This window comes from Sabethes cyaneus, chromosome 1 (assembly GCF_943734655.1).
Source record: "Sabethes cyaneus chromosome 1, idSabCyanKW18_F2, whole genome shotgun sequence".
NCBI lineage: Eukaryota > Metazoa > Arthropoda > Insecta > Diptera > Culicidae > Sabethes > Sabethes cyaneus.
This window is the reverse complement of record NC_071353.1, coordinates 21,593,847-21,619,127: the sequence shown is the minus strand read 5'-3', so window position 1 is coordinate 21,619,127 and position 25,281 is coordinate 21,593,847. Positions and strand designations below refer to the sequence as shown.

Genomic DNA, 25,281 nt, shown 5'->3' with positions numbered 1-25,281 from the left:
GATTGGTTGGAAATGGTTAAAATATGAGAATTCTTAATACCTCGAAACGGTGGACTCCTCGCGAAGGGGCTCGATGGTTTAAAAAGAAGATAAATTTTTAGCAAAAAATTGAAACATATATCATGAAATGTTTCCTAAATTTGCAATGAAACAACTAACAAATGGAATACTTCTGTAAAGAAGAACAGGTTGAAATTCCTGAAGTAAAAATTAATTTTTTGGTGGTCATCTTGGATTTGGTCACTTTATTGGATTTTATGACAAAAATCGCCGTTTTCACCATGAGCACCTCAACCGATTTTCATTTTAAGATCACCATTGGAAAGCTGAGGAAAAATTCTATTCGTAGCATAACTACTTCCATCACAGATCGGTTGCGACTGACAAGAGCTGAAACTGATATGCAGGGATACCAGACTTGCAGATTTGTCTGCAAATTCCAGATTTTTGGAACGGTCTTGCAGATCATTATAAATTTGCAGATATTTGCAGTTTTTCTGACTTTTATTGTTTTGGTGCAGATTTTTATTCGAAGCTCTTTAAACTTTCACAGACTTCCTAAAAAAATGTGCAGATTTTCGCAGATTATTTTTAAACCAGAAAATTCGAGTAGCCGGAAAACTGCTCGATTTTTTCGGTTTTCGAGCAGTTGCAGACATTTTTTTAGAAAATATGGCATCTCTGCTGATATGCGATTATTTAGCTACTCGGTGGCCTAAGTAATCGCATATCAGTCTCTACCTTATTTTTATTTGCAATTTTCACAAAAAATGCAATGTTTTGATAAAGAAGTTATATTAAAGGTCTATTTCATTATATTATGTCGAAAAAATAAGAATAAACTGCTCTCAATAGGTGAAATAACTAAAACAAGAAAAATACCTTCAAACGCTGTTTTCTCAACTCGATGATATTGCAGATGGGACTCATATGTGATTATAGGCAGTATAGACCAGGTTGAACCCGACTTGCGTGTGTCGAGACGCGAAACAAATTGACGACGTGTAGCCCAGCACCGAGTACAATGGAGAGGATGTCTTGATACGGCAAGAGCCACTCCGGCTCTCGGCTACTAGATCATCATCACCATTAGAGAATTTCCCACAGCAGCAGCCCAGTGCTGAGGTGCTGACAGAGGAATAGTGAAAGTTTTAACATAAATCCTAGTGCACTTTAAATACAAGTATTTTAAATAATTTGTATTATCACAATTCTCTCCATTATGTTCGTGAAAGACGTGAAACCAAAAATGAAAACGTTTTATTTTTTGCGGAATTTCCACCTATTTAGAGTCCCACACAAAAATTATTAGCGTGGTTATTTTTTGCGTTTACCACACATGTTTGCAATTTAGCAATTTGAACCATCAGTTTTTCGTTATTACCTCCCCACTGCACCCCTCCTTGCTTGACAAGCTTATTTTCAATGTATTTAGTAAGTACAGGATAATTATTATTGAAAAACGAATTTGCGTACGACTCGTAAAATTGCTGCTACGTGCAATATTTATTATCGATATATTGTCAATTGCAAGGAAAATTGTACCATCCAAAGTGCGATATCGCTCATAAAAGTGCTATTTTAGCTTAAATCGTTTCGGTCTTTTCGGCGCACTTATTGCTTGGAAGATAACGAAAAAGTGCGCCGAAGATACCGAAACGATTTAAACTAAAATAGCACTTTTATGAGCGATATCGCACTTTGGATGGTACAATTTCCTTGCAATTGACAATATTAATATTTTATCGGTTGCTGAATAGTTGAATAGTTAGAAATACTTCTGTTTGGCATCACTGTCATTGTTTCGTGACCCTGATGGCTCTTGTATATTATACTCAAGGGACTACTGTTTTACCTGACTCACTGCGAATATGCGTATTATTGAAATAAAACGCAACCATGCGTTTTATTCGTTCATAACGCATATGCAGTTAATATCGATAACAAACGATTTTTTATAAGTTGTGCTTTTGTTATTGCATTTAATTTGTAAAAAGTTGCATAAATAACAATTCAGTTTCACAATACAATTATTGCGTACTACTGGCACATGAACATTATATTTAAGTACGTTATTTTTAGTGATCAAAATTAACGATATTTTCGATACAAGGGCGATATTTTTCGAAGCTTTTCGAACCAACACGATCCCGCGAATACAACGCATTTCGCAGTGAGTCAGGTAACACAGTAGCAACCCTATCCCTACTCAATGTGTTTGACAGTAGCCAACATCTACTGCCAGCGTGGGTGTTATTTTGCAAAAATCTGGCTACTTAAGATTTGAAAATACTTCCCGTCTGCCAGCATACCGGCTTTGCAGAGTGAAACGAACAGAACGTATGACGGTGTCATGCTGTTTCATTTACGCAAATGGTTAGATGTTGACTCCAAAAACATGGCTGCCTAGCAGGACCGTGATTATACTATTACCAAGGGCATGGTGTGTTGCTATCTCTTTCCCATGTAGCAACTGAAGTGAAGACTGAGTGAAGAGAGCAACTTTCAAATGGTCCTCAGTAAAGGGGAATTCCCAGCAAATTTTTTGGTTCTTGTCAAAATTAACATTTTGGTACCTATGCGTGGGACATCGACAATGTATGAATTTGACAGTCACTTCACCCCGTAGACTATTACAGGACTGCAGAAATGCCAAAAGTGAAAACATGTCTTCATTTTGAAGACATTTATGTTACAAAAAAGTGAAATGCAAGGTGAAATGTCTTTGCGTGAAGACAAGTGAAGACCAACGGGATGGAAAGGTTGTCATCTCATGATGTGGGCTGTACCACAGAGAACAGACATTATTTTTCTGTAGAATAAATGAGAGTGCGACCTCAGTTAATGCAGTTTTAGTGAAAGCGGAATGAGAATAGATGTTCGTTATGCTGAAATTCTAGCGTGCCACCCCATTGGTGAAGACATGTCTTCACCATGCAATTTAATGGGCGGAAAGCTGAAGCACTGACGAAATGACATGACACTTAGAAGAAAATCCTTTAAAAACCATCGTCCTGCACATTTTGCTTGCACACTAGCACCCTCTGTTATGCATGTTGCGGAGTCGAGCGACAGTAACAGCAATGCTATCTGCCGAGTTAAAGTTGAACTAGCACATACTAGTGTGTGTAAATCAAAATATGGATGTACACGAACACGTATGCAATGCATTGACACGCTCGCACACATCCTTTCCCACCTATAAATGTACACACAGCTTCAACTTTTGTCGGGAGGGGTGCGCTGTTGCTTCTGTTGCTTGTCATTTGTATGGGCGCGAGGAAGAGATGCCAGTCTTCTTGATGGGATGTTTTTGGTTTTATGCTGTACGGTTTTGTACATTTGAATGGATTTATACTGAAAACTCAAAGCAACACTCGCGCGCCGCTGTGTGGCCGTGTTGCGAAACAAGCTTTTTTGAAAAATGAGTGGTTTTTGATTGGACGATGGAATTATCGCGACTGTCTCGTCTGTTTGTCTGTGGCTGAAGGAAAGACAAATGAAGACATTTCTAGATAGAATTAACAAAAGGGCGAATGTCGCAAACGTAAACAAAGCGGGTGAGAGTTATTTTTTGCTGGACCAGCATAGGAAAATCAACCCTCACTCGATTTTTTTACGCTTGCGACATTCGCCCTTTTGTTAATTCTATCTTCATTTTTCCTTGTTTCGTGAAGACTTTTCAAAAAACCACCTGGCATCCCTGCAGGCCAGGTAAACAAAAATGACATTAAAGCATAGCGTATAGAAAAGTGTTTTTGTGTGAAATGGACGCTATTAAACATGAACTGTAAGTATCTACTGGATCTACTGGAGAAATATCATAGATAGCAGATATCTTTCCCTCCCAAATTTCAGCCCCTACACCGAGACACCCTCCTTTTGCCGATTGTGCCTCAAAACAAATTCCATCGAAATTCTCGTCCAAACACCGGAAGAAGCAAATGAGCCGCTCTTGAGCATCATTAGCGAATGCTTGGGAATATGGCTTACGATTACGGAGGATTTTCCACTCGGTATTTGCCACGAGTGTTGCATGTCACTGGAGGCGATTCGTCAGTTTCGCTACAACTGTCAGCAGTGTGATTTGTATTTGAAAAATCAACGTTCTGCGTCAGAAACAAGACCCGCTGCAATAGAAGTGGATGCGTCTGGTGAGCAAAAAGCGGTACAACAGGTTGTTCATTCTTACTCGGAAGTAACACCTAATGCACTGATTATGGAAGGACAGACCATTAAAACAGAGCAAGTAATTGTGAACGTAAACGAGTACAATGAACAGGAAATTAATCAAATGCCGACTCAGTATTATCAACCTGCTCCGCAGGTACAGGAAACTAACGGTGCACCACCCGCACAAGAAATAATTCAAGCACCGCCCAGTATTCCACTTAAGAAATTCGATTGTCCTGAATGTGGTAAACAACTACACAGCTCAAGAATGTTATCCCAACACGTAGTTCGGGAGCACCGTCTCGCTCATGGTTGCCAAGCTTGCGGTATGTCCTATAACAGTCCCTCGAAGCTGGAAGCGCACTTAACAACATGCAACGGCCGTCCGTCTCGATTTATGTGTAATCAATGTCCAAGCGGTAAAGTTTTTTCAACGGCCATCAGCTTGTCGGTACATTTGTACTACGCACACGACAGCTTGCAGTCGGTTGTCTATCGATGCGAGTCCTGCAAAAAGAACTTTAAAAATCGAATTGGCCTCAAGTATCACTACAAAACAGGACACGGTTGCACAATGGTAGAGTGCGAAATTTGTCGGCGGCCATTTCCCACTGAAGAGAGCCTCTATTATCACAAAGTGGTAGATCATTAGGATCTGCGTTAGGTTATTAGAAGCAAATCGTTTTTCTTTGTATACTTCGATTATAATTCTTGACTTTGACTGATTTGAAATCAATAAAGACACTATTTTTTTAGAATCTATTCGTTACTAATTGCTGGTGACAGGCCACTATATTTGAAAAGACGTCAGTTTTGTAATAATGGAATAGGTAATTGGGACAGGAAAAATAAACCCTGAACGAATCTTTCGTTTACAAACCTATATTTTAAGGAAAAATGATAATATTACAATTAGCCTATTATGTTCTAGCTCGAACTTCGTTCAATTGGAGCAGCTGTTCCAGCATTGCCATGGCTCTGTTGGTGCTTGAAATACGCTGCTGCGCTGGGAGACGTAGTATGACATATGCTACAATAGAATTTGCTATGATGCGAAACCGTTGTTGACATCGATGGTCCACTGTACAGATTCCATTGTTTACGAAGCTCTTTCGGCGAGATAACAACAACGTTCGATGGCCTAAGGCGTACGGGTGGCACTTTGCCTACTTTATGTTTCTCCGAAGAGCTTACTTCAGATTTACATGTATGTTTCGCTAGCATTCCTTTAAAAGCGAACGTGTTATTGCACTTTTCACACGTATACGTAGGTGCTTCAAACATTCGTTTTGAAACTGTTCGCTTTTTAAGCCTTCTGTCGTCCGCCGGAACTACTCGTATTTTCAAATGTCTCTTTGAAGGCATTTGAACCGTAGAACTCGCAGCGGAGGGTTCCAATTTAATACTGACGTTGCTATCAATGCCATCATTTCCTTCAACCAAAGGAGGTGGCGATGTTGAACCTAAAATTAGCTCTTCGTCAACCAGCAGTTGTCCTTCGTCATCTATAGAGCAGGGACTTTCCTGCTTAATAGCATCCACTGGAATGGTTACTTTATCCACCAAATTCATACGGCTTTTACGCAGAGCCAAATCGCAATCATTGCTGCGCTCACGGAATGCTTGAAAAATCTCAAGCGAAGCAACACAAACTCGGCATATAGAGCAAGGGAAATCATCTTCCTCAGAGAGCCATAGTCCTAGGCATTCGGTAATCTGATTAACTAACGGGTTCTGGTAAAACTGAAGTTCACACTTGATGTGCTGCTGGGAAAAACAAAGTCGGCAGTACTTGGAGGGATCCGTGCTTGGACTTTAAATAGAAATTGTACATCAAAATGCGATTAGGTGGAGCCAAATCCAATCGAGCTATACTTACACTTGCATTGTTCAATTTTCTGATATTTCGGAACAATCTGCTGTATTTTATTTCTAGCAAAATAATAAAAATGATACTTCTGCTTACAAACAAATTAATCTTGCTTTATGGGTTTAATTTGACAGCTCAACACACTCTAAATAGCTTTTGTAGCGTCACTCGTGATTTTTCGAGCAGTTTGTTCAATGTCGGTAATGCAAAATGAACTTTATATCGCATGAATGTTCTAAAAATAAAACGCCAGGTAAGAAAAAAAAACTTCACTCCTCTCCGTGACAGTGCATATTAACTACACTGCCGTGACCAGGATTCGAACCTGGGTTACTACGGCCACAACGTAGGGTCCTAACCACTAGACGATCACGGCTAATGAGGAGGTGGTGACTCTTCATTTCCAAAATGCTACCACTTTCTCCAAAAATGTGAATAAATATGTTAACATTTTTATATTACAGCACAACTTCATACCATTCTTATTTTATTGAATTAAACAGTCTCTCAGCCTTTGATTTTCGTTTTCATTGATAAAAACAACTATATTTCTTATTCCTTTAACATTTTTTTCAACACCGTAACTGCTTTCGCCATATCAACCTTTTGCTCCATCGCTCGGGCCACTTCACCGGCTAGTGCGTAGAGCATTTTTTCTTTGCCCTTACGGTATTTGTCCACTATCTTGGGATTCTGTACGATAACCCTTCGGCAAAGCGACTCAATTTGATCGAGATCGGTAATCATTAACCAGTCTTTGCGGCGTGCAATTTGCGTTGGCGTTTCTCGATGACTAGTATCCAACGATTCCTGTAAAATTAGACTTGCCAGATGCAAGTTTATGAGGTTGGCATCCAGCATATCAACTAGTTCGGCCAGATGGCCGGAGGGGATACGACACTCATGCAAATCCACTTTATTCTTGTTCAAGACAGCCAAAAATTCGTTAAGCAGAAATTTGGCTACCATTTTCGGAGAACGCTGCTTACCAGCCTCTGCTGTAATAAATTCGAAATGCGTGTATAACGTTACATCATTCTAAAAGTGAAATAATATTAAGTCCCATTCGAAAACAGAATAAACTCAAGATTTTACCACTAGGATAATGGCCGTCTCCGTTGTAAGCTTATGTATTCCTACAAGTCTTTTTCGTGTTGCCTCCGGAAGTTCTGGAAGTTGAGCCATCAGTCGCGTGGCGTCGACACTGTTGCCGTCTGTCGAACTCGTAACACTCACGTGTAACGGAGGTAAATTTGGCTCCGGCATAAACCGATAGTCCTGCACTACCTCTTTATCTCGCATGGCGATTGTTCGCTTTCCCATTGCATCCCAGGCACGCGTTTCATTGAAGATCCTTTCCCCTTTGTCTAAGATTTTAATTTGCCGCTCAATTTCGAACTCGACTGCCTGTGCAACTGCGCGGACGGATCCGATATTTTTTACTTCCGTACGGGTTCCTAGCGGAGTGTTTTCCCGGTGCACGGAAATGTTAGCATCCACGCGGAGAGCTCCCTCTTGAAAGAGAACAAGAAAAAATAGATTGGTAAAAAATATAGGCGGATCTCACCGTGACAGTGCCTATTCACACTGCCGTGACCAGGATTCGAACCTGGGTTACTACGGCCACAACGTAGGGTCCTAACCACTAGACGATCACGGCTGTTGAGACCTGCTCAATTGTTGACCCCGCGCAACAATAAAAGAAAATACGACTATTAATCATCTCTAAATAATTTGGATAAACAAATGAACACGCTTTTGAGAAATTAAATAATAGATTAGTCGAATATCAAAATAACAAACCTAGTTGTACGCTATTATGATATAAAAAAGGAAGCAAAAAAAATCCTGCGTCGGCCGGGAATCGAACCCGGATCAACTGCTTGGAAGGCAACTATGCTGACCATTACACCACCGACGCCTTAAGCAGATTTTTACCGAGAGCAAATTTGTTTCTGCGATTGTTTCAGAAGCATATTTAATAAGAAAAATAAAAAGCATGTTACTTTGTCCAGTGGAAATATTGGCCGTAATTACTTTTAATATAAGAGATATAAGATGTACTTATGGAAACTTGAATGAGGCAAATATATTTGTTTCAAAGGACTGCTGGTGAGATAGTTCTATTGTTACGCATATTTATTTCATTCATTTCATTATACATCATGTGATAAATTCATAATATGCGTTATGTGATAAACAAGGGGGGTGATGATGACAAGAGGGGTCGAAATACAGGCGCATCATATGAAGGACAGAGTAGTCAACCGGATTCACTAGGAGGAAATTTCTGAAGGTCTGAAACAATATTGCACCCTTCTAACAAACAGGTGAGTTTTAAAGCTAGTGCAGTGAAATTGATCGTCCTAATGCTGGTAGGTGATTCTCATATCCCCGAAATGCGCACAAGTGTTTCTGCTTGTGAGTCTGACCCTTTTTGGCCCTTCAACAACAGTATAAGTGTGAATTTCATTTAAAAAAACAAATTGAATCTACTATTTTTCTACACCAACATACATTGACAAGACCTTGAACTGATGGTGGCGTTCATACAAGACAAATTTAGATTGTAAATTACAAAAATACAAAATATCTTATCAGAATATCCGAATATAATTCCCTTGTTTTTATTTACAGATAGAGTTATATACAGGTGTCGAATTTTCAAGATTCAATTTCCGGCGGGAAATATCGTCAAAGGCATAAGAGGCGTTATTTTTTGCACAATTTTACGTAAAATTAAATTTTAATAGAATTTCTATTTGTCTGTAGAACAGAAAACAGAAATTGTTAAGATATTGTATTCTGTTTCTGTTTCTGTTTGCAGCACAAGGTGGGGCAGTTAGAGCCAAGTCTGTCCAGGGCTGAGATAAGGTGGTTGTGATAATGTTAAAAGAATCCGTGCGGATTACGCTAGCTCCATAATGTATTGGTGATTATGGATTAATGGGCGGAAGAAGAGTGACAGAACTTGGCTTGATATAATTGTGTGCTTGGTCAATATAGCATAAGATGGCTTGTACTTATCTTGTTTTCTCCTTCCTTTGTTTGTTTCCTCATCTTGTTCGTAGTCAATCTTGATTAAACCTGAAGCAGGCTCCACGCCGGCCGTCCTCGCCATCGTTGTCACCAGTGTGGTCATCTGTGACTGGTCTCTTGCCTCCCCTCACAGCAACATTATTGTTACCGTGAGAAGAAGCGATAGAGATCAGGCAGAAAAGAAAAGAAAAGAAAAGAGGAATTTTTTAGTCAACATGTTGATTGCAATTTTCAAGTTAGTAATATCACGAGAATTCTATGTCTGTCCATCACCTATGCTACTACCGACTAACTACTCGCTAGGCTGGACGCTACTCATCTCCCAAATACCCATGTCATCACGATTGACCCAGCGCTGTTCCACAACCTATGCTCATTAAAAGCCACAGCCGCCTCTTTATCTCCCATCTTTGCAGTATTGTAGCTGATGGCGTAAATTTTAGAATATTTTGTGCGGAATATTATTCAAGAGCAATATTATCGCTCAGAACTATCGAAAAACTACTTGAACTTCCGAAAAATAGAGCAGATGCGATGTAATGGGGACTGGTACTCGCTCGTATTATTCCCGGTGGCATTAATTGCATATTTGTAGCGGTAGTCAACCGATTTGTCGGTATGCTCTTCAGACCGTGGTCAATTGAAATGATTCTGTAACTAAGAAGGGATGAGGTGGATCAAAAAGAACTTCACTTGGAGATATGTATATATGCCGTGTTAGGTCTTAAGTGCAAGCTGTCACTAAAGCAAGACTTAATAAGATGTTAACGACGTTGATAATTCTGTGAGGATGGTATTGAATCGAAAAATAAATCCTCATACCACGGCCATATATTATGTACTATGACCCCATTTTAGGAAGTGGGAATGATGGTATATTGAGGACAGCCCTTCGCTATCGCTTGAATCAGCCAGAGAATCGAATACCTGTTTTTACTTGAAGAAGTTTTAACTCTAAAAAGATTTAGTTAGAAATGGAATTTCAGTTGAAGTCTGCCAGCCTTGGGCAATGGACAGAACAAGATATATATCGAGGCTATAAAGCTTTTCGAGAGATCCACTAAGTCCGACCGCGACGACAGCCGCAAGAATGGAGAGGAGCAGGCCGCCGGTGAGTTGCCACCGTTCGACTTGATGGACTCTCCGACAGAGGCTCATCAGCATTAGGAAGGCCCTTGGGAGACAAACAGCGTCATACATGATCATTTTATGTTGTTAGTTGAATACCGTTAACGCGGTTAGTCACAAGACATGCAAATCATTCTAATAAAGGAGGGAAATAAGAAAAAAAAAAAAAAAAAAAAAAAAAATTATAATTACATCCAAAACAATACAATAGAGGTGACAGTAACAGCAACGATAGCAATATTAGTAATAATAGTAATAGCATAGGAAACTGATACAGGAAACACAGCTACTGACTATAACTTCCTGCCCATTAATAATTGTAATTTGGCAGCATAGGTATAAGAAGAATTTCCGACTCATCATAGAACACTCAAACATATATTCATTCGTACCTATACACCCATGCACACTCATACATGCATACACATGTATACATGTACGTGTGTGTATATTTTTCAGTGCTGTGCTGTCCATAATCGCATAACAGCCACAAATTCTATGGCAATCTCATAGAAAATGTCTCGATTACGCAAATAAAGACATCACATCATTTTTGAACACTCGTTCGTTCTAACTAGCGATACATTTTAATTTTCATGAGTAAGTCAAAATCTCATGAATGGTGGGTAGGATTTGGTTTCAGTTTTCTAGAGAAATTTCTGTGCATACCAGCAATTCATCTAGGGAACCGAGTAAGCCCTCCCGGTGCTTCGGCCCAAACGGATTGAATTTAAAATCAAATCCGTTCGATTTCGCTCCATTCCGCTTTACGAGACACATGCTACACATAAAGCTAAATTATGCAATACTACATACTACACATATATCCAACTTAAACTATAAACATTCTACATGCGGAACTAAGAATTTTTAGGTCGTTTGGCCGAAGTACGCGTCAAACCACCTACCCATGGGAGGGAGAAATTGTTAAGATATTGTATTAAACATTTAAGTTACAATTTACATTTTATTTTTCTTTCAACCAAAATTTTGTCTTAAAAATTTAATTGCTTTCAAAACAGGTGCGAATGATAGCAAAAAGATCTTGCGTCGGCCGGGAATCGAACCCGGATCAACTGCTTGGAAGGCAACTATGCTGACCATTACACCACCGACGCATCTAAAAGTCTATAGCCAAAAGCTTTATTCATTCTTTTAGAGCTTTTTATGTGAAATCGCATTCCGAAAATTTCAGTTTTTACACTAAACATAATTATGTTGTCTGGTAAATACAAATATCTATCTTACATACCTTCCATTCGACAACTGCAACTACCCAAGCGAGATAAAATTAGTATTAGTTCCTTAACAAGAGCGGCAGCTTCTTCACCAGTTTCAAGGTCCGGTTCAAAAACCAGCTCCATCAACGGTATACCGGCTCGGTTAAGATCAACCAGACTCCTGTAAGATAAAATAAAATAACAGTTATTTAAATTATTCCCTCACAATGCAGTATTTAGAACACTTTTTCTCGTAAGGATCGTGCAGCGACTTGCCACTGTCTTGCTCCAACTGCAGCTGAAGTATTCGAGATGATTTATAGTACGGTTTTTGATTGAGGCCAGGTACTACAACCGGAAACGTAAGACTTCCAGTTTTAGCTAGTGGTGCTCGTTGTTGCGTAATCTGGTAACCGGCCGGTAAATCAGCATAGAAATAGTGCTTTCTATCAAACATTGATACCGGGCTTACAGTGCAACCCAATGCTAGGGCAGTCCGCACACCTTGCTCTACGCAAGCCCGATTCAGAACGGGCAGCGTTCCCGGAATGGCAGCATCGAACAAAGACACACACGAATTGCTGGCGGCTCCAAACGATGCCTCCGCCCCTGAAAATAGCTTTGATTTTGACTGAATTTGAGCATGAATCTCAAGTCCGATCACACTCTTCCAGCGATTCGGTCTGTAACAAATACTAGATTATTTCCCGAACGCATACTAAACGTGAGATACTTACCTTGCAATGCAATTTGTCGCATAACTTCTTGTTTTGATTCCTTCAAAATGTTTTGAGCATTTATAACCCAATGTTCTTTTAAACATTTTTGCGACCTACTAGAAGTAAATTAGCCGCAAACAATGCGTTATGTTTTCGGCTTTTGTTTTTATTGCAAAACATTCGTCGAACCTACACATGTGCACATGTGTCAATGTGTGAAACAAACCAACAGGCCGACACAAAAACACGGTACCATAATCGAGCAGTTCACTTTTGCTCGAATAGTTCTGAATCCCGACTTATCGTTCGATGTTCAATGTTGTTCATTCGTTTTGCGCCGATTTGTTTTGTTCGTTGTAAATAATAATACTTGGAGGTAAAAATGACAAATATTTGGTTTTATGGTCTTATGTGCAGCAAATCCTATCACAAAACGTTTATTAAGCGAACGTAATCAAAACCAGTTGTGCAAAAATATAATGATGATAAAGAAAATTGAAAGCGGTAAGTAGAATTAAAAATAAATTATAGCTTGTATAGGTGCTTGTTTTACTACGAATAGGAATAGCAACTGGAAATAGGGAAATATGGTCAAAATATTAATTGTAAGGAAAAACAGATTAAAAATATTAATTATAAATATTTTTACTATAAATTGAGTATTTAAAATTTTTCAAAGTTGAACGAGATATAAACATTTTTGTTTGGATACAATTGTTGCCAACGCCACAGCACGAAAATTGTATTACCTAATGCACGGTTAGTTCGAAGTAGTCGAACGGTTGGTTTGCTATCTTTGTTTTTGTTATGAGTTATGACTACAGCATAAAGTATTGTGCCTGGCATAGCAACTGAATCTGGATTATTTTCCAGAATACCAATTTATTTGACCTTAGATTATTAAACATATTTAGTTCCTTAAATAATCTAAACTATAAGAAAACAATCTAGACATCCAACGCTGCTTTTGAACGAAACAAACTGCGATATTCATGTCCATTAGAATACCTGTACTCTTGATTCCCACCATTCCCACGGATGTTCATTTCAATTGAGCTTTTTTATGTTTCATTTCGTTGGCGTAATCAAGAAATACCATTCACTTTTGATCGAAAAAGTGACCCGTCTGAATCAAAAGTAAGGCTGTTTGTTCATCATTACCGTCACATAGGTAATTCCGAGCACTCAACTAAAGTAGCAGATTTTTAGAAGATTGAATCAAAAACTAATGTTAGTGAGAATCCTCATGATCAAAGCTTGCGTTACACGATACATGACGAAAAATGGTTTATCTTTTCCCATGCGAATTAGAAATAGCTTATTTCTGGTACACCGAATACGCGCTAATGTAATGCTTTATTCCAGTAAAATTATAATCAGCTCTATTCACGTGGGGTTAGCTCTACGATATATAAATCTATGTACTATATATTATAGTAATTTAATGTTTATGTGTGTGTGTTGTATTTTTGTGTCGTCTGTCGCGAGCACTATTCCTTGTTATTGAAGTGTATATGTGTGCGGTAGCATCAACCAATTGCGGCCCAATCTAGAGCCTTTCTGCCATCGCCCGGCCGACGATCTTCTCGCAGTAGCTCGTCTGGTGCCTTTTCAGGTCCAGTATTCGGTCGAACTCTTTCCCGCAGTAACTGCACTTTCGGTCCTTCTTGCGCATCTCCCGGTGCACTCGGTACATGTGGTTCCGATGAACGCTGCCCGACGAGAAACTCACATTACACAATGTGCACATAAAGGGCCTTTCGCCGGTGTGATAGCGCATGTGGTCCTCCAAAGTGCGCTTGCTCTTGAACTGCCGGATCGGATCGGTACAGATTTTGCACTGGTAGCTGCGGATGTTTTGGTGAACTGTTTTAATGTGATTCTGTTGTACGTACTTGGTCTTAAATTGTGCCAGACAGATATGACACTGGAACGGTCGCTCCACTGCGTGGATCGGAAGATGGTTGATCCATGCTTCCCGAGAGGAAAACTTTTCACCGCATACCATGCATCGATTATCCTCCAAGCTATTGCCCAACGTAGCCTTCGAGCCACTTGAACCGGATGTGGTGCGTACTTTGAAAATGGCACTAAGGCTAGGATGCTGGAATTCCTCTTCACGCGATTCCTCTGCAGTTAATGTGCTGCTGCTACTACCAATTTCCTGTTCTTCTTCATCTGCTTCGTCTGGTTCCGGTTCTTCTTGAATGGTATCTTCCTCTTCCTGTTGTTGTTGTTGTTGGAGTTGCTGGTCGGCAAGAAATTGTCTCCGAACACTTTCCAATGTATCATCTTCCAACGGTTCCTGTTTGACTATCAACACTTCCGGTTCCATACGCGGTAATGCTTTCTCCCGGATAATCCGGTCATATTCTTTCGTGCGTCGCCGAAAGTGGTAGAATTCCTGTAACACTTGTAGGCAATTCTGACAGGCTGAAGAAGGGAAATCATTTTCCGCCGTGAGTTCAATATCCGTACATTCGCTGATTATCTCCAGAAGCTGCCGGTTTACCGGCTCTAGTGTTGCCGGATGGAAAATCGGAACTAGTTCCGTTTCTCGAAAACAAAACCGACAGTACGACCCGGGCGTTTCATTTGGTCTGTTCTCGATATGGAAAGTAAAAAGCAAAAAAAACGCATATTTTACATTGTAATTACTTGCTTATTTGCGGGCAAAAAACACCTACACATCACTGTAAATTGTGAGGTCCATTAGGATGTACTGTTTTCCGACAAGTAGAGTGGACCTAAAGCCACTTCCGCGGGAGAAATTCCGATTTTCCGAGCAGTTTAAAATTATTTCTGGTTACCGTTTGTTTACATTGGACTGACAACCAAAATGGGGTCGGGGAAGCTCAAATTGAGCGATCGTCTTCGTGTGTGACTTTTTTTTCCTTTTTGTCTACGCAAAACACCGAAACAAAGCTCCACCACAGTCGGTTTCGAACGGAACTGTCAAAATTGTTTGTTTCATAAAACATAAAACTCGAATAAATGACAGATATGTGTGCAAGCGAAGCGGTGCGTGCTGGGTGCTGAACGTTCGCCCAGAAAGCTTTGTACAATCTACTTTATCGACTTCTTTCAGACGAAGCTTTGGCATTTCAGTAATGACAGTAATGACAAGCAGTTTAAAATATAAAAAAGGAGTAAAGAAGCAAAAAATATCGTTACTTAGGTTCCACCGAGATTTGAACTCGGATCGTTGGATTCAGAGTCCAAAGTGCTAACCATTACACCATGGAACCAGTTGAGATACGGGATGAAAACAATTGGTGCGTTGTTTCTACTTTTTAGTGGCATGGATATGCTGAAATTTTATCAGAGATGAATAAGATGCAAAACATTTTTTAGATTGAGAGTTCTGAAACGAAAAGGCTACCTAGTTATGTGTAGGTACCTGTCTAATAAATAGTTATGTGTGAAATAATGCTTATACAAATATCTCTAAAAGTTTGTCATCCCTTCCCATCCTCCCCCATCCTCAGCAAAAATTTTCGAAATGTGAAGGGGCAAAAAAGTAAACTGTTCTTACTTGTTTCTTTGTTAGAATATAATCACAAATTTTTGTGATCATCTTTTAAAAACTGTTTTTGAAAATCCAAAACGTTAAAGATACAATTTTTGTATGCATTGCCTTTCTGCATGTCACAGACCTGTTCGGTAACTTGTAATTTGCTGACTATCGGCACGTTATTTGCTAACTACCGACCATCCCTTGTTTGGAACATTGGTTACCACTTAGGGAACCATTTTAATACGTAATCTTTGTAAACAACTTGAGAAACACAAATTTGTTTTTATTTTATTCTCGCCCTTGGTTCGTATTTGTTTACAAAATCAGCCATTACGCATTTCATCTCTAATTGTTTTCGTAACTAAACATAACGTGACTGAAATTGTTACTATCCATCATTCAATTCTAGTACCTAAGAAGGTACCTGGATCACTAATTTTTTTCAATAACTTCAAGTTAATTTTTCAAATTTACCTTAAACAAACCAATTTACCAAATCAATTCAAGGAAAAAACACGAAAATTTGATGAGTAGTTTCACTCCGCTGGAGGTGTGAAACCAAAGAAGTAACGCCGTCACATGAAATTGATGTTTTTACATGTTAAAAATATCATTAGAACTTTATCAAATAAGGCGAAGGCATTGCCTTACATTACAAATGTAAATATGAATAATAATAACACCTACGAACTGCTGGCTAAGAAAATGTAACATACTGTTGTTTGGTAATTAAACCAATTTTTTATATGTATTTCTACCGGCCGAGAGTCCCTGTACTTGGTCCTGGCCCACTTGTCGTCAATTCGTTGCACGTCTCGACACACGCAATTCGGCTTAAGCTGGGAAGAGCCACCTAGCACGTTGGCCCTCCTAAATTCCTGATGCCGGTGAAGAGAACAAATTTCACTGCACATTCGCCCGGCGTCCTTGCGAGGTGACCGGCCCACCGTAGTCTCCCAACTTTCGCCAGGCGTACGATGGGAATCGCTCCAAGTAGTGCTTGCAACTCGTGGTTGATACGTCTACGCTACTCTACGGTATCCGTTTGTACTCCGCCAAAAATAGTCCGCAATAGCTTTTATTCAAATGCGGTAAGTGCACGTATGTCTTCCGTAAGTTACTGTTACTGTTTTAAATCCGTAGAGGACTACTGGTTTGATTAGCGTTTTGTTGTACACCGTCAGCTGTGTTTCTAAATCTATGTTATACTAGCTTAAAATGCAGCCGACGTTTCAAGGAATCTGAGAGGAAAAAAATGATAGAAAAGTTTCATTGTTTTACTAAATCTCTAAATATCAGCAGTAAATTTTGGTCGATTGTAACCAAGAAAAGTACCATGGCTGGGCTGGGCAGCATAGGCAAATTTTTCAGCATTTTTGTTTTTCACTGCAAATGACAGGGTCAGTTGTAAAACAACACCGAACAAGAGTCGTCGCATCATGCTAACTGGGACATGCATTCAAAATCCAGTAAACCGTACGCATTCAGTTTGTTATGCGCAAGATTAAAGAAGGAGAACCAGCCGCAGGCTGAAAGCCTTTGAAATGAACACACTTAAAAAACTCAGCAAAATTTGCCGAGATTTGGACAGCCGAGCGTTCGGTAAAAATTTCAGTTTTGCAAATCGACGTTTACGGATCTTTACTAACGTTTGGCATCATAAAAAATTTTACCAAACGCTCGGCTGTCCAAATCTCTTCGGCACTTTTTTTTAAGTGTGAAGAATTTAATCTAACCTCAAGATGAATAACTTTATTCGCAAATTCAATCGAATAGGATATAACGATTGGTTGAAAAAATCAATATTTGTACTTAATTATTTTGAGGCAGTCTGTTCGGAATTACAGCGGTTCGGTTGCATTACTAGCAAATTTCTTCTCTTCGAATTTCCACCGTTTTGCCGGCGCATTCGATTAAGAATGTGCACTTTGTCGATAACCTTCGCTCGGGCTACCCGACTGCAAATTGCGATTAATATTGATATCAAGCCTCAGTTTCCGAGGGTTTGCCCGAATCGAATTATTATTTCGATTGCTATTCGGAATGTGTGGACTAAAACATGTCAGCCATTATTGTCCAACCGTAGAATGACCGTTTTATTTTTGTATCCAGTTTCGATGCTTGGCCGGTTCTATATCAAACATGGCACACATGTTCCCTAACATAAGGGAATCAGCACTGGGAGGTTGACAAAAAGGGGAAAACCTAATTGCCTACGACTTGCAGGCATCATCAGTGTCTGTTTTCGAATGAGCAAAAAACCAGTTGATCACGATTGTGAGGAGTAAAAAGCAAAACTTGACAAATTCAGGTCGAGGAAGAAAATCTGATCACAAAGCGAAGCGGTTGACACGTGAAAAAAGTTGTTCGAAGAACACCTGAATGATGATGCTGCAGAAGGAGGCGCCGTGGAATGCGTTTGAAAACAAATACACGATAAGTCTGCATCTTCTCGCGAAGTTGCTCGACCTGTCATCGTCCTGATTCTTCTATACTACCAGAAAACTCATGCTCATGCACATGCTACGATATCTCCGCTTTCACGGAAACTTGGCTGAAGATCGGCACACTATCAAAGCAACTGTTCGACGACACGTACTCGGTTTATCGGCACGATCGGACAACCTTAAATAGTAACAAGAGCTCTGGCGGCGGAGTCCTTTTGGCCGTGCGCTCCTGCATCAAATCCTGGCAATTGAAGCCTTCCGAAATAACTGGATGCGGCCCAAATGGCATTCCTTCCATAATCTTGAAGCGCTGTCTAAATACTCTTGCATTACCCTTAGCTAAAGCTTTCGATATTGACGACGGGAATTTTCCCCGAGTGGTGGAAGGATTCCTTTATTTTCCCTGTGCACAAAACGGGGTGCAAAAAAACCTTTGCTAACTACCGTGGTATTGCTGCCTTAAATGCTGTCTCTAAATTATTTCAATTTTGGAAAACTTTATTCCAGATTCCTCACACTGCATGTCTCCTGACCAGCATGGATTTATGCCAAAGCGCTCAACGACAACCAATTTAATCGCCCATACATCGTCCATCATCCGTGCAATGCAAGAATCGTTCCTGTTTCTGCTGTACATGAACATGACGTGAATATGATCCTCAAATGTTTGAGATTATCTCATGCTGACGATTTGAAAATGTTCTATACAGTAAAAAGCCCTAATAACGCCCATCTCCTGCAACAGGATCTGGAGACTTTGACGAATGGTGCCGAATTAACAGGATGTCACTAAATGTGTCCAAGTGCTCAGTCATCTCTTTCGGTCGCAAACGTAACATGTATTTGCACGATTACGCCCTTCGTGAGACGCACCTAAAGCACGAAAAAACTGTTAAAGACTTGGGAGTCTTGCTAGACTCGAAACTAACGTTCAAGAACCACATTTCCTTCGTAGTATCCAGGGCTTCCTCGCAACTAGGATTTCTGTTTCGCTTTTAATTGAAGCAGTTCAGCGGAAATTTATTAGGTTTGCCTTGCAACACTTACGCTGGCGTGACCCACGTAACCTACCGAGTTACGAAAGCCGTTGCAAGCTGATTAATTTAGAACCGCTGAAAGGAAGGCGCAATGTGGCTAAGGCGTGTTTCGTTGGCGATCTCCTTCAAGGAAATATCAATTGTCCTGCATTGCTTAGTCGCCAAGATATATACACTAGAAGACGTAATCTTCGTTTGCATGCCTTTCTCGTCAATCGGCACTCAAGAACTAACTATAGGTTACACGAACCAGTGCTTAGTAGGTGCCGGGTTTTTAATAGATGCAAGGAAGTGTTTGATTTTAATGTGTCTTGTGAAAACAATAAGCGTTGTTTTAAAAGATGTTTGTGCTAGGCTAGTTTATATATGTTCTAATTAGATAGTTGATAGTAGGATTATACTCTATCTGTTGACTAGGGATGGGAACTCTCATTAAAAATCGTTACTGATAACTATCAGTAGTTTCCAGTACGTTACTGATAACTATCAGTAAATACCAGTAATTTTACCCATCACGGGATTGCAAAACATAGGAATTTGTAATATTACTATATAACTGCGTTATTCATTGTAAGTTTACATTGTAATTTATCAGGCTGGCTTCAGTACAACGTGTCCACGCAACACATCTTTATTGATTTCAAAGCAGCATATGATACAGTCGATCGAGATCAGCAGCAGTTTTCGGACTGACGCGACTTATCAGAACTATATTGGAACAAGTGATGTGTTTCGCACGTCTCGGGGACGCCTACTTAGCTTCGAGGTACGATGCTGGTTAACAAGCCAGTCGTCGCATGTTCGAATCTCGGCTAGACGGTGCTTGCTTGATAGAGTCAGTAGGATCGTTACACTGGCCCCGTAATTTTCCTGTACTCTAAACAGCCGGCTGCGAAGTCTGTCGATAAAGAAGGGTAATGTCTAATGACGGTTTTAAGCCCACGACTTTTACGTCTCGGGGGGACACAATTGTGAGTCCCTTCGAGGAGCTGCGAAAATTGAGACAACGTGTCGACTTATCTTAGCATAGGGTGTTTGCAGAGTGCATATGTATTGGAGATCTGTTGGGCAGGCAAAAGTGACAGCTCCATATAAAACACACGGGCTGGGAAGAGCAAAATTTTTTAAATGATTTATTTTCTTCATTTAAAACAGAAATTACAAATTGCTTCATACATATGGCAAGGTAATATATCTGTTTACTAAATAAAAAAATTATTTTCAACAAATAAGCTAAGACGCGGTAGCAATGATCAAAAATGTAACTATAACCTAAGTTAGCGGGATAAAATTAAACAAATATCAATAGCCAGCAGTTGCTTTCGGCTAAGAGAGCAATTTATTATGCTAAAACCAATTTTATATTCCGTGACTTTCAACTTGGCCTATGCCGCCTATGCCGTATACTGCTGCAAAAACAGTATATTTGGGACACCGATTTAACGCGAATTCACCGAAACCCTAGTTACCAAAAGTCAGCATATATTTCAGGGAACATTTGTCGGATACTTAAGCTATTAGTTGCTTTAAAATGATGAATAATTTTAGAAAAAATGATAATTTTATCCAGCACGTTTTTGCTGCATCGAATAGGAAAAGTTGCAATGTGTGCCCAACAGATGTCTTGCATGTGTGTGTAGCAAAAGCCCTATACTGTTCAACATCGCTCTTAAAGCGATGACCCAACGAGCGGACATCTAAACGAGTTAAATATAAACCCATCGAATGTCAAATACATAAAAGGAAAAGGATTAGGAAACAAACGCGTGCCTCGGCGCGTTAGACGGCGACGAACTAGAAGTGGTAGATGAGTTCGTGTATTTGGGATCGCTGGTTACCGCGGCCAACAACACTAGTAAGGAGATCCAGCGACGCATTCAAGCGAGCAAACGGGCATACTTTACCATTCAACGCATCATACACTGCCGTACGAAGCTGACAATGTACATAACTAACCCTTATTAGGTCAGTAGTTCTTTATAGACTTGAAGCCGTGTTCGAACGGAAGGTACTGCGGACGATATTTGGTAGAGTACAAACTGAAAGCGGAGAGGGCGGAGGCGTGTGAATCACGAGGTATTTGCACTGCTTGGAGAGATTTCCATCGTACATCTGATGAAAATCGGTAGGCTACGGTAGGTCGGACAACACCGTAAGGATGCCAGAGGACAGAGCGACGAAAACAGTGCTCTTCAACAACCCCACCGGCACCGGAAACGCGGGGGCTCAACGTGCAAGATGGTTCGACCAAGGCGAAAGCGATTTGCGACTACTGAGACGACTGGGAAATTGGCGACGAGTGGCCCAAGATCGAGTGGAATGAAGATGACTGCTTGAAACAGCCTGAGCCACCTCGGCTCTAGGCTGATGACGACAACGACGACATATTGTGTCATCCTCCTCTATCGTACGCAACTACAGAGCAATAAGTTTAATCTAACTAATTTTTCTAACGGGACGACTGTATCAGTAAACATCAATAACTGCGAACACTTACTGATATTTAGTGATATTATTGCTATCTATCTATCTTGATCTATCTATATTGATAGCTATCAGTAGTTAATGATAGTTTTCTAATCCCTTTGACTATAATAAATGTAAATGTAAATTAGACACTGATGAAGCCTGCAAGTCGTAGACGAAATACGACAGGGGAAACCCTGTCACTTTTTTCCTTAAATAAAAGTACAATTGAAATTGCAGTAAACAAGAGGTGTGTCTGACTGTTATCCGTGTTCGGAGAGCAAGACGTTCGCACAGATAATGTATTATAATTTAACCCTTTAACGCTTAGCGCCGTCTTTTGACGAAATAAGAAGAAATCTCTATAAAACCTAGATATTTCTTTTTTTCATGTAAACATATAGTCATATATGCCCATTATAGTCTAAAATATCTAATTAAATGCGTAGTTTGATTTATTACGTTACATCGAAACATTTATTTCATGTCAAAAACATCGTGCTTAGCAAAAGTGGATCTTAGTTCTTGATGCTGACAAAAACGTGTGGATCTCAAAGTAAAATGTCGATCGTGTCAAAGGAAGGTTAAATACTTAAGACCTATAGGAAGCAGAAACCCTCAAGCAGGCTAACAGCGTGAAAGTCACTGACTTCTTAAGTAACAAAATGATTGCTCAGATAAGACTTAACACCATGGCTTTCAGCTATAAAAACAAGACGAATGCTTATTTAAAATAGATTTTTATTATTCATGTATGTACAGTTTTGGTAACGACAATTTGTACTCTTTTTTATATATGTTTACTTTCGACATATACCAAACATTCAGAAACACTTCCATTCGGTTGCCCAGCAACAACGACATGTATGTAAATCTCCCCTACTCTAAGTAGTCAAATTGATAATGGCTAAAATGTGTATGCAAATGCTATCAAAATATTATTTATTAATTAGAATCCGGATCCTACGGCTACCCTATGATACTCTCACGCTCGTTCGCACTCGGTCATTCTTTGCACACATGTTGATCTTCGCGAGTCTGATACTTCTCTCTCCATGTCTATTGAAAAAAAAACTTAAAACAACTCAACAAAATCGGCCCGCAGTCGATTATCAGCGGCTGGCGTTGCACTCTGACCGACTCTGGCAATCACTGCACCGTGCCGTGATGTGCCACTTACTGCACTGGTGCAGCGGCACGTGGCAACGTTCGCGCCCTCTGTCGTTTGTGCAGAAAGCTCTTCACCGAGTTGAATGGCAGCTGGAAGTGATAGTAGGCGCAGTACGGCAAAGGATCCCAGTAGACGAACAACGCTTCCCGTTTGTCGATCACAGTTCCGATCAATTGTTGCACGGCATCAACGCTGGGACGACGGATGGCATTCATTACCGTTTCGTGGATCCAATAGCGGCCACCATCCTGCACGAGAGGGCCGGAATTTTGTCGGTTGAAATGAGGGCATGGTTTGCAAATTACTCGCGAATGAACTCCGGTGTAGCAAATGTATGGCAGCGACACACCGACTCGAATTCCCAATGGTAGAATTTCTCCGCTCGAAGCACACTTCGCCAATCGAAAGCTAATGTGACCATTCAGGGGACGCTGCAGTCGAATCTTTCGGAAGAATTCCTTCAGCCAGTTTTCAATATGTTCGTTGTTTTCTGGAACAAGACTTCTGGTATCGCTCTGAATGGCACAAGTTACATTTGCCACAACCTGAGAATCTTTGACTGTTGTGCAAGTTACGTAATGTGCTCCGATCACATCTCGAACTACAACCCATTTTTGCAGATCGCTGATTTCGTAATTGAGTTTCAGATCTCTTCGATTCATTGGAAGAACGTACTTTGCTCGTTCCAACACTCCCAAGAATCCGGAGGCAATCATCACATTTCGATAACCGGACAGCCAACCATTGTCGTATAAACGATGTAGATCTTCCTTTGAAGCAACGACTTGATGGGGTGGCATGGTAATTTGATTGAATTCACACTTTTGCATTACTTGCAGTATGTCATCCAGAACGGATGTCTCCTGTGCACCAGGAATGAAACTGGAACAGCCGCGTAGCTCCAGATGGGGCTTTGCCAAAGCATCATAGTGGGCGGCGCTTGTTGCGCAAACAGGAATGTAATGGGTGGGTTGTTCTTTTTCGACGATTTCGCAGAGTGCTGCGATATATTCATTTGCTGTGTCCGGAGTGGGTTTTTGGATCGTATAGAATTTGCTGACGGCCGTCGAGAACCTAGCCAATCCAAATAAACCCTCGAATTCAAAAACCACGATTCTTGCTCCAGACTTGTAGAAATTTCTAGCCAAATGTAATGTTTGAATGGTGCTTCCACAGCTGATCAGAATGGTGCGCTTTTTGCGATTTCGCTCGTGAGCTGGCGTGTGCAAAGCAACCAAGGCCCATTTGAGAAAAGCTAAAGGAAGGGCTACAATCTTCCAGAACATCCATAGGCAGGCGGACAACCAAAAGGCTGGGGCCGCGATCAAGAACGGTCGCCATGAAAGTTGCATCAAAAATCCCAAAATTCGCTGAGCAATGGCAATCAGTAGTAGCGGCCACCAGAGGATCAATCGTAAGATAACGCGCCCGTTGGAAATGCGATACTTGCTGCTGAAATCCTCTCGACGATCACGACCGTTGTTGATCAGTGGAATCGGATCAATTGAAACTGGATCTACTGCACGATCCTCCGGAATCAGCATAAATGTACTGGAATAGTTTCTTCGTAAAGTTGAGGGTGGTGAAGACGACAGCGGCGAACTCGGCATGGGCGGTGAATTATGCCGTGAACCAACCGGAGTCCAACGTGGACTGGTCGGAGCCGTTCTTGCGTAGGCTTTAATCAAATTATCCGCATTATTATTGTTCGACAGGAACATACTGCCACTGCTGTCACTACGGCTCCAAGGGCCGAAAAGTTTGTCCTTATTAGCGGAAGGCATTCTTCGAATTCGAATTATTTCGAGTCTTTAGCACTTTCACTTTCAACGAAATGTTTTTCAACACATCACAAAATGAAGTCCTATTGCGCACCGTTGAAACACAAGTTTTCTTTCCAGAATTATGAACTATTCCGAAATAATTGGATGGAATCCTTTGTAATCCCGCCACAGTTTGTAGTCCGGTGATCGATTCAAGGAGACTAAATGAGCTGCGGATCGTTACTGCCTATTTAAAATCTCGGAACCAAATTAAGTCGACGGTGATAAGGGCGTATTGGCGAGAAGATTTCATTGGAAGGGATGAATCGCCGCTGCACACTGTTGATACCGCCGGCTAGTGCTAGAGCTAGAGGAAGAGGCAAACAGTAAAAATATTGAACAATAAAACAATATTAGCAGGATGCGGTTATCTGTAAGGCGAAGGAGTAAGAAGTAGCGAGCAGGCAGGGCGTCGTTATCACGTACTTTGGACCTTTCCTTATCGCCTGCGGATGGAGGATGAAGTAGCTTGACCCTGCAGGAGTGTAGCAGAGCATGCATCATTATGCAGACCAGGTACCAATTCGAGCAGCAAACTATGTCAGCGGATAGCTGGGGCGTCTCTGTTTGCAACCAACCTGTTGGATGAATCAGATTTTGCTTTTATTTGTCCATTACTAAGTGCTATCGATTTTGTGGGGCTGCTAATGCAGCGGATCACGACCATTGTT

At 40.5% G+C, this 25,281-nt stretch overlaps 5 protein-coding genes and 5 non-coding genes across 10 annotated transcripts; 1 reads left to right on the top strand and 9 right to left on the bottom strand.

The window, feature by feature from the left end:
• The first annotated feature begins 3,767 nt into the window (after positions 1-3,767).
• On the top strand, positions 3,768-4,900 carry LOC128745471 (zinc finger protein 32-like). Its single transcript, XM_053842547.1, has 2 exons — positions 3,768-3,790; positions 3,859-4,900. Exons 1-2 carry the CDS (start codon positions 3,768-3,770, stop codon positions 4,823-4,825), a joined length of 990 nt encoding a protein of 329 aa, XP_053698522.1. The 3' UTR covers positions 4,826-4,900.
• A 193-nt stretch (positions 4,901-5,093) lies between these two features.
• LOC128732589 (uncharacterized) lies at positions 5,094-6,155 on the bottom strand. The gene is made up of 2 exons (XM_053825871.1): positions 6,053-6,155; positions 5,094-5,986 (listed from the first exon to the last, which is right to left on the bottom strand). The coding sequence occupies exons 1-2, from the start codon at positions 6,058-6,060 to the stop codon at positions 5,101-5,103; spliced, it is 894 nt and encodes a 297-aa protein (XP_053681846.1). The 5' UTR covers positions 6,061-6,155; the 3' UTR covers positions 5,094-5,100.
• A 192-nt stretch (positions 6,156-6,347) lies between these two features.
• On the bottom strand, positions 6,348-6,419 carry Trnah-gug (transfer RNA histidin (anticodon GUG)). The gene has a single exon. It is a non-coding gene; the product is annotated as a tRNA-His (tRNA).
• A 176-nt stretch (positions 6,420-6,595) lies between these two features.
• Positions 6,596-12,282, bottom strand: LOC128733561 (glutamyl-tRNA(Gln) amidotransferase subunit B, mitochondrial). Its single transcript, XM_053827224.1, has 5 exons — positions 12,168-12,282; positions 11,676-12,113; positions 11,463-11,611; positions 7,139-7,557; positions 6,596-7,081 (listed from the first exon to the last, which is right to left on the bottom strand). Exons 1-5 carry the CDS (start codon positions 12,251-12,253, stop codon positions 6,596-6,598), a joined length of 1,578 nt encoding a protein of 525 aa, XP_053683199.1. The 5' UTR covers positions 12,254-12,282.
• Positions 7,632-7,703, bottom strand: Trnah-gug (transfer RNA histidin (anticodon GUG)). Its single transcript has one exon. It is a non-coding gene; the product is annotated as a tRNA-His (tRNA).
• Trnag-ucc (transfer RNA glycine (anticodon UCC)) lies at positions 7,893-7,964 on the bottom strand. The gene has a single exon. It is a non-coding gene; the product is annotated as a tRNA-Gly (tRNA).
• On the bottom strand, positions 11,257-11,328 carry Trnag-ucc (transfer RNA glycine (anticodon UCC)). Its single transcript has one exon. It is a non-coding gene; the product is annotated as a tRNA-Gly (tRNA).
• A 1,204-nt stretch (positions 12,283-13,486) lies between the features above and the next one.
• On the bottom strand, positions 13,487-15,056 carry LOC128733568 (zinc finger protein with KRAB and SCAN domains 5-like). The gene is made up of 2 exons (XM_053827237.1): positions 14,837-15,056; positions 13,487-14,749 (listed from the first exon to the last, which is right to left on the bottom strand). The coding sequence occupies exons 1-2, from the start codon at positions 14,860-14,862 to the stop codon at positions 13,699-13,701; spliced, it is 1,077 nt and encodes a 358-aa protein (XP_053683212.1). The 5' UTR covers positions 14,863-15,056; the 3' UTR covers positions 13,487-13,698.
• A 269-nt stretch (positions 15,057-15,325) lies between these two features.
• On the bottom strand, positions 15,326-15,397 carry Trnaq-cug (transfer RNA glutamine (anticodon CUG)). Its single transcript has one exon. It is a non-coding gene; the product is annotated as a tRNA-Gln (tRNA).
• Positions 15,398-22,373: 6,976 nt separating this feature from the next.
• LOC128733553 (uncharacterized) lies at positions 22,374-24,724 on the bottom strand. Its single transcript, XM_053827212.1, has one exon. The coding sequence runs from the start codon at positions 24,569-24,571 to the stop codon at positions 22,793-22,795; it is 1,779 nt and encodes a 592-aa protein (XP_053683187.1). The 5' UTR covers positions 24,572-24,724; the 3' UTR covers positions 22,374-22,792.
• Positions 24,725-25,281: the final 557 nt, after the last annotated feature.